Consider the following 9,154-nt stretch of genomic DNA (forward strand, 5'->3'; position numbering starts at 1 on the left):
GACCATTCCCCTAGGCACTTGTGTAGATCTAAAAAGAGTAGATGGGTACAGGCAATACGAGGCCAGTTTGACCCAGCCTACCCAAAGACAAGGTGGGCTATACCTCATTACCTATCCAATGTATTCAGAAGTGTGCCTAGAAGGAACGAGCTACACACTCCTTCACCCCACCTCCCCTAACCAACACACACACACTCATAATGTCCAGACCCCTTCCCCCTCCCGCCAAGCCAATCAGAGCCTCGTTTGCATGGCAGGCAGATCCCAGGGCCATAAACTCAAGGAGATCAAACGCCATAGAATCCTGGTTGTTGATTGGTAGCCATGATGCCATCATCCTTGGTCCTGGCTGTTGATTTGGTCCCCATCACTCCCGATCCGTATATAACCACTTCCTCCTCTAATCATCAGTCAATCATACCCAACGTGTGTCTTTGTGTTTCCATATGTTTGTGTTGCATATACCTGTTGCTCTCTGCTGCTGTGTGTGTTGCTGTTCAGGCCTGTATTGTGTGTGTGTGTGTGTGTGTGTGTTCGCATGTGCGTGCTGTCTGTCCACTGACTTCATCTGTGTCTGAATTACTGCTGTCAGCGCCATGAGATTCTACTGTACAATCATGCTCTGCTCTGTTCTCCTTTCCTCTGTTCTCCTTTCCTCTGTTCTCCTCTCCTCTGTTCTCCTCTGTTCTCCTCTCTTCTGTTCTCCTCTCCTCTGTTCTCCTCTCTTCTGTTCTCCTCTCCTCTGTTCTCCTCTCCTCTGTTCTCCTCTCTTCTGTTCTCCTCTCCTCTGTTCTCCTCTCTTCTGTTCTCCTCTCTTCTGTTCTCCTCTCCTCTGTTCTCCTCTCTTCTGTTCTCCTCTCTTCTGTTCTCCTCTCTTCTGTTCTCCTCTCTTCTGTTCTCCTCTCCTCTGTTCTCCTCTCCTCTGTTCTCCTCTCTTCTGTTCTCCTCTCCTCTGTTCTCCTCTCCTCTGTTCTCCTCTCTTCTGTTCTCCTCTCCTCTGTTCTCCTCTCCTCTGTTCTCCTCTGTTCTCCTCTGTTCTCCTCTCCTCTCCTCTGTTCTCCTCTCCTCTGTTCTCCTCTCCTCTGTTCTCCTCTCCTCTCTCCTGTTCTCCTCTCTCCTGTTCTCCTCTCTCCTGTGCTCCTCTCTCCTGTGCTCCTCTCTCCTGTGCTCCTCTCCTCTGTGCTCCTCTCTCCTGTGCTCCTCTCTCCTGTGCTCCTCTCTCCTGTGCTCCTCTCTCCTGTGCTCCTCTCTCCTGTGCTCCTCTCTCCTGTGCTCCTCTCTCCTGTGCTCCTCTCTCCTGTGCTCCTCTCTCCTGTGCTCCTCTCTCCTGTGCTCCTCTCTCCTGTTTTCCTCTCTTCTGTTCTCCTCTCTCCTGTGCTCCTCTCCTCTGTTCCCCTCTCCTCTGTTCTCCTCTCCTCTGTTCTCCTCTCCTCTGTTCTCCTCTCTCCTGTGCTCCTCTCTCCTGTGCTCCTCTCTCCTGTGCTCCTCTCTCCTGTGCTCCTCTCTCCTGTGCTCCTCTCTCCTGTGCTCCTCTCTCCTGTGCTCCTCTCTCCTGTTCTCCTCTCCTCTGTTCTCCTCTCCTCTGTTCTCCTCTCCTCTGTTCTCCTCTGTTCTCCTCTCTCCTGTTCTCCTCTCTCCTGTGCTCCTCTCTCCTGTTCTCCTCTCCCCTGTTTTCTTCTCCTCTCTTCTGTGTTCTCCTCTGTCTGTGCACGTGCATGCATGTGTGTGTTTACCTAATATGTGTGTGTGCATGCATTCATGTTGGTGCGAGTGAATGTGTGTGTTCTTGTGTGAATGTGTATAGGTGTATTATCCCAAGCTCACCCTCTCTCTCCCTCTCCGTATCCCAGAGTTCCGTTCTCCTACTCACAGTAGTGGTCTGAACCGCTCGGCGTCGCTGAGCTGCACTGAGCGTGGCGCTCCCGGAGATTGCAGCTCGGTAACCGCTAGCAACATGCAGCTCACCACCTGCCAGTACACACCAGACTTCTACGTACGTGCTCTTACTGACCTGCAGTATGTCAAGGTAACACTCTCAACTTTAACCCCTGACCTTGACTTTTAACCTGCTTATAACTCTACATATATCTTAGTGACCTTCATGCTGACAGCACTATTCTGTCTAGTAGTCGCACATGCTTGGGTGAGGGTTTGTTTTTTAACAGGGCCTTGGTCTCTCTATACTCTCTCCTCCTCACTCTGTCGCTTTCTTCTCCTCACCTCAGATCACTCGTTCCCAGTACCAGAATGGTCTGCTGGCGTCCAGGCTGGACAGCACCCCCCAGTCACCCGAGGGGAGCCACCCCCACCTGGACAGCACCTCCGCATCCCTGCCCCCCATCACCACCCCAGCCCTTCCCCGCACCCCTCTCCCCTTGGCCACCCCACCCTTCAAACACCCCCTTGCCATCCCTCAGCCCACCCCTCCTCCCACCGACCGTACCCCCTTACCCCAAACCACCATCCCCACCCAAGTCAATCCCCGCCCGGCTCTGCCCCAATCCACCCCTCCTCCCATAAAAGGCAAACCTCTGCCCAAGACAACCCCTTCCCCCTTCTCGGGTGCACGCACCCCTCACCCACCTCTATCTTCCTCCTCATCCTCTCTCCCCCACCTGCCTCATCCCCTCACCTCTCTCCCCCTCAAATCCCCCCCTTCTGCGAGGCCAGGGGGGGAGAATGGGCCAGGGGGGGGGAATGGGCCAGGAGAGGAGAATGGGCCAGGAGAGAATGGGCCAGGGGGGGAGAATGGGCCAGGTGAGATGACCTCTCTGCTCTCTGAGCAGCCACAGAACTGCCTGGGTGGCACACGCAGACCCAGCTACCCACAAACACACACACAACACCCTCACACACACCAACACCCGCACACACACATGCACACCATCAGTCACGCACACACCGAGAGCACCATCTGACATCTACCCCTGCGGGGGTTTGTTAAGATGTGTTAAAATAAATACACACACATTATTCCGTTTGTTCTCAAGTTCTGTTGGCCCTGACTGACACTATCCCTGGAGCACTGGAAGATTCTAAGGAGCAAGGTGCATTATGGGAATCCTCCTGGCCCCTATCCTCTGTCTCTCCTCTGTCTCTCCTCTGTCCCCTATCCTCCCTCCCTCCCCTGTCCCCCATCCTCCCTCCCCTGCCCACTATCCTCCCTCCTCTGTCCACTATCCTCCCTCCTCTGTCCATTATCCTCCCTCCTCTGTCCCCTATCCTCCCTCCCTCCTCTGTCCCCTATCCTCCCTCCCTCCTCTGTCCCCTATCCTCCCTCCCTCCTCTGTCCATTATCCTCCCTCCTCTGTCCCCTATCCTCCCTCCCTCGTCTGTCCCCTATCCTCCCTCCCTCCTCTGTCCCCTATCCTCCCACCTTCCCCTGTCCATTATCCTCCCACCTTCCCCTGTCCATTATCCTCCCTCCTCTGTCCCCTATCCTCCCACCCTCCCCTGTCCCCTATCCTCCCACCCTCCCCTGTCCCCTATCCTCCCTCCCTCCTCTGTCCCCCATCTTCCCTCCCCTGCCCACTATCCTCCCTCCTCTGTCCACTATCCTCCCACCCTCCTCTGTCCACTATCCTCCCACCCTCCTCTGTCCATTATCCTCCCTCCCTCCTCTGTCCATTATCCTCCCTCCCTCCTCTGTCCCCTATCCTCCCTCCCTCCTCTGTCCCCTATCCTCCCTCCCTCCTCTGTCCCCTATCCTCCCTCCCTCCTCTGTCCATTATCCTCCCTCCTCTGTCCCCTATCCTCCCTCCCTCCTCTGTCCCCTATCCTCCCTCCCTCCTCTGTCCCCTATCCTCCCACCCTCCTCTGTCCACTATCCTCCCACCCTCCTCTGTCCACTATCCTCCCTCCCTCCTCTGTCCATTATCCTCCCTCCTCTGTCCCCTATCCTCCCTCCCTCCTCTGTCCCCTCCCTTCTGTCCCCTATCCTCTATCCTCCCACCCTCCCCTGTCCCCTATCCTCCCACCCTCCTCTGTCCCCCCATCTTCCCACCCTCCCTGCCCACTATCCTCCCACCCTCCCCTGCCCACTATCCTCCCACCCTCCTCTGTCCCCTATCCTCCCACCCTCCTCTGTCCTATATCCTCCCACCCTCCCCTGTCCCCCCCCCACCCTCCTCTGTCCCCTATCCTCCCACCCTCCCCTGTTCCCTATCCTCCCACCCTCCTCTGTCCCCCTGTCACCCTATCCTCCCACCCTCCTCTGTCCCCTATCCTCCCACCCTCCTCTGTCCCTATCCTCCCACCCTCCTCTGTCCCCTGTCCCCTATCCTCCCACCCTCCTCTGTCCCCTATCCTCCCACCCTCCCCTGTCCCTATCCTCCCACCCTCCCCTGTCACCCTCCTCTGTCCCCTATCCTCCCACCCCCCTGTTCCCCTATCCTCCCACCCTCCTCTGTCCCCTGTCCCCTATCCTCCCACCCTCCTCTGTCCCCTTTCCTCCCACCCTCCTCTGTCCCCTATCCTCCCACCCTCCTCTGTCCCCTATCCTCCCACCTTCCTCTGTCCCCTATCCTCTCACCCTCCCCTGTCCCCTGTCCCCTATCCTCCCACCCTCCTCTGTCCCCTGTCCCCTATCCTCCCACCCTCCTCTGTCCCCTATCCTCCCACCCTCCTCTGTCCCCTGTCCCCTATCCTCCCACCCTCCCCTGTCCCCTATCCTCCCACCCTCCTCTGTCCCCTATCCTCCCACCCTCCTCTCAAGATGGGAGGAGAAAGAGACCAGGAGCACTGGTGTGTTACGCAGTGCGGAGGCCAAGTGTGATGTATCTAGTCTCTGTCATACGGTTCTGTCTGTGTGTGTGTGTGTGTGTGTGTGTGTGTGTGTGTGTGTGTGTGTGAATACGTCTGTGTGTGTGTGTGTCAGCGTTACGGATGCTGCAGACACAGCCTGGGATCAGCTATGTGGGTGAGGAGGATAGAGGAGGGGGTGATATACACCCCAGCCTATAGCATGTTTATAGTATGTGTTAATTCTCTGCCCTCAGGTTTTGGGTAAAAGATATAATGTGACCTGAAAAATATGTTTTTAAAGAGAAATGTAGCAATATTGAGAGAGACATGCATTTGTCTGTTCTTTCTTTTTTTCCAAAGATGACGATTTCCCCAAAAACCGAACTAGGAGGTTGTGAGTAGATGATTGTTAAAGATAGCGATTGTTGCGTTTGGGGTCTGTTTACACAAGGGCTCAACAGGAGAGGAAGGGTTTGTGTGTGTACCTCCTGGGCTGCATCTTATTTTGAGATATTTGTGGAATGAAACACACTAGAAGTGATTGATGGCCCTGACCCTGTCAGGCCTATCAGGCTGGGGTGGGGGTGGGATTACTGGAAGGGGTTGGCTGACTAATTGACTAACAGGTGGGTTTGTTTAACACAGACCCACCTCCTGACCAGAGATGTGAAGTGTATTATATTATGAATTATTTAAATATAAATAGTAATATTTATTTTGCATTACATATTACTTTGTGTGTGTGTATATATATATATATATATAAGAGATTTATTTGATGTCAAATGTTTTATATTCTATAGATTTTATTTTGTTGAGAACTTTCAAAACTCCATGTACTGTGAATGATGACACTGACACTCCAGAACAGACTTTACTACTGTATTTCAACCAACTCCCCCTAGCACCTACACACTCACACACCTAACTGTGAACAGAGCTCAATTCGACTATGATACTAGCTTCTTTTCCTGTTTATTTCATTTCACATAAGCAGTGGAATAGCACTTGGGTGTCTGAGACACTGTGATTTAACATTATTGGTTGCTTTGGAGTGATGTCACAATGGAGTTTAGAGTTTTGAGTGTTACTGTGATGTCACAATGGAATACAGAATTCACTGTTTTCAGGGGTGATGTCACAATGGTATATACTGTAGAATTCACTATTTTCAGGGGTGATGTCACAATGGAGTTCAAAGTTCCAATTTGTGATGTCACAATGAACTTTAGAATTGAGAGTTTTATTGTGTGATGTTACAGTCAGTGAGTGGTGGTTGGCACTGCTAATGACCTGAAAAAAGGCATGCCACCTCTACCACAATGTTCCCTTCTCATTTATGTTGTATGTACTCCAAAAATGACATTCCAAAACAGGGGATCAACAATTTACCATTCAGATTCAATGTGATGTAGGTTTTACTGTGTGTATTAGTGAAATTGTTACATGCTCTGTGCCCGGGCTTGCTGTTTATGGGTAGATATGGTGTCTATAACACATATAGAGGAACTGTAGGACTGGGCTCTCCTCCAGAGGAATGGACACAGAGTTTAGAGATGACTGTGTGTCTCCTTCACCATGCATTCTTTATGGATGGAGGGCAGACCAGATATATAACGCTGCTATCATGAAAATCTACCGATCTTGAGCCCCAGAGATATATGAACTGACAATGAAGTAACTCAAGCAACCGTCAACATGAAGGAAACAACATGATAAAAGATTGATTTACACACATGAATTTGGTAAGAAAATTACAAACTGAGGTACGACTGAGTATTTATTCTGTTCCACAGGGAAGAGTTCTTACCTGAATTTTAAGAGTATAGCACATATTAGAATGAATAGAACTGACACAAGCCCCTTAGTACAGGGTATTGAATGGGGTCGTCTATTCTAGAATGTTCTAAGTCTATGGTGGGTGTGGCCTTACACACTACTTCACACAGAAACGCTAGACCTGACTGCTGGTTCACATAGGTCACTCGTAGAATTGTCTTACTGGTTCTGTTACAGCACTGGTCTGGATTGCAGTCTAGCCACTGGTTGGCTGTGATGCTCATAGTCAGTGTACCGGAAACGGTGATGTTAGGAAAGCATTGTTTGACTACTTAGAAATGTTGTATTTATTTGAAAAGTAATAATATTCTGTTTTTTGTTATGTGTTCTCTTGTGAAACGGGCTTCCATTTACGACAATCGTGTCTATCAACGAGTTATTGTGACAGGCGAAGAGATGTTATATATTTCCTGCTTGTATTATGCTACTGTAAATACTATATGAAGAAACAGGTGTTTGTCTGCTATTTTGTGTGTAATTGGAGTAAGCGAGGATGCCTATGTGGAACATGTATAAAGTAGCCTCTGTGAGAATACTTACCGGAGATAAAAACGTATATCTCTTTAGACTAAGACGTTTTACTAGGAAGACATTGAAATAGCAATAAAAACATTGCTTGGATTTGACCTCAAAGAACATTTCTCTCTGATTATTTTTCCCCCCAGCTGAAGTAGCCTCATGTAGCATTAAGTAACACTGACCGTGAATTGTAATTTGACATGAATGATCAAAGTCAGAGCACTGTGGTAGCGTAGCTAGCTGTTAGCTGGCTGTTAGCTAGCTGTCTGGGCAGACTAGCATGCCTCCTTCCCCTCTTTTCCTTTCCTAATGTTCTTTCCTCTCTTCCTCCCTTCTTGCCTCTTCTCCGGTCCTTTCTGTACCCACTCCCCAAGCTTCTATTCTCCCCTCACACCACCACTTCTCCCCTCCTTCTCTCTACCCCCTTCCCTCTCGCCGGTCAAGTAATGTTTAAATTCTTTGACCGCTGATCTAAACAGTCCTATAAGCTTTTTTTAATGTCCAGCTCCTGGTGGGATGGTTGTCCAGCTCCTGGCGGGATGGTTGTCCAGCTCCTGGCGGGATGGTTGTCCAGCTCCTGGCGGGATGGTTGTCCAGCTCCTGGTGGTTGGTTCCTGGCGGGACGGCAGAGCTTAACTGGCAGCCAGGATCGGTTGTGTGGTTGTTAGCTCAGCCCCAGTGTTGTGATTAGACCTGGGACCTAGACCAGGAGGTATAAAGATTCCTGGTGCTGTATTCTCAGACCAGAAACCGCTTTTCCACTGTGGGTGGTTGATTCACCGGTGGCTGGTAGAGGTGATGACTGAGGAGACGCGAGGGTGCCATACTAGCCTGTCTGCCAACTATAATGTGGCCAATGTCACGCCAATGACTATATATACTGAACAAAAATATAAACGCAACAGTTTCAAAGATTTTACAGAGTTACAGTTCATATGAGGAAATCAGTCAATTGAAACGCATTCATTAGGCCCTAATCTATGGATTTCACATGACTGGGAATACAGATATGCATCTGTTGATCACAGATGCCCAAAGAAAAATGGGCCTCACGATCTCGTCACAGTGTTTTTGTGAATTCAAATTGCCATCGATAAAATTAAATTGTGTTCGTTGTCTGTAGCTTATGCCTGTCCATACCATAACACTACTGGCACCATGGGGGCACTCTGTTCACGACGTTGACATCAGCAAACCGCTCACCCACACGACGCCATACGCATGAGATGCGGTTGTGAGGCCGGTTGGGCGTACTGTCAAATTCTCTAAAACAATGTTGGAGGCGGCTTATGGAAGAGAAATTAACATTAAATTATCTGGCAATAGGTGGACATTCCTGCTGTCACCATGCCAAATGCACACTCCTTCAACTTAAGACATCTGTGGAATTGTTGTGTGACATACTGCTCGCCTGAGAGCCAGACCCCCACTACGGAATAGAATAGAACTCCAAGAAGGATGTTTTTTGTGCGTGACATTAGAATGGATACAATGATTCTTTAGATAGACCCATAAGCACACACTGAACAGTCTGACACAGACTAGGGGTCTGGCCTCCGGGTTCACACTGATCTCACTCTGTTTTTCTCTCTGCTAGTCTTCCACAAGAAGCCGGTTCTAAATGCTATATTATTTATTACTTGAGGTTAGGGCTTGGAGTGCTTGTGTCCCACAACGACTTTCATGTGTAATGACTGATCAGCAATACTTTCTGTGGTAAGCAATGTGTACTTACTGTTTTATAATAATGAATCTGTATGGAGTTCTGAAGAAGTCGATATTGGGGTAATAAACCTGAGATATATTTCTCTATGTAAACTCCTGTGTCTCGTGTGCTCTTTTTTGCCACAGTCTGTGTTCTGTTTTTCCCACCTAGACGAGTCAAACATATAGAACAGGTTAAATAAATTCCCACAATGGTAATGTCAACAGTAGACCACGCCGATTACAAACATTAGTGACTGTTAGATTTACTTGTTGCCAATGCCATGTAACAAAAGATATCTTTCTTTGTGGTGCGTATAACTTCCCAACAGCATGTAGTTCAGTTTGT

The 9,154-nt window shown here is 49.8% G+C and overlaps 1 protein-coding gene across 1 annotated transcript in view; it reads left to right on the plus strand.

Moving 5' to 3' along the window:
• Positions 1 to 3,133, plus strand: part of LOC112241372 (metal transporter CNNM4-like) — a 50,054-nt gene extending 46,921 nt beyond the window's left edge. The window contains exons 6-7 of the mRNA XM_042302523.1: positions 1,851 to 2,026; positions 2,226 to 3,133. Coding sequence (XP_042158457.1) covers positions 1,851 to 2,026; positions 2,226 to 2,918 — 869 coding nt within the window. The 3' untranslated portion in view covers positions 2,919 to 3,133. The remainder of the gene's footprint in view (positions 1 to 1,850; positions 2,027 to 2,225) is intronic.
• Positions 3,134 to 9,154: the final 6,021 nt, after the last annotated feature.

This window comes from Oncorhynchus tshawytscha, linkage group LG20 (assembly GCF_018296145.1).
Source record: "Oncorhynchus tshawytscha isolate Ot180627B linkage group LG20, Otsh_v2.0, whole genome shotgun sequence".
NCBI lineage: Eukaryota > Metazoa > Chordata > Actinopteri > Salmoniformes > Salmonidae > Oncorhynchus > Oncorhynchus tshawytscha.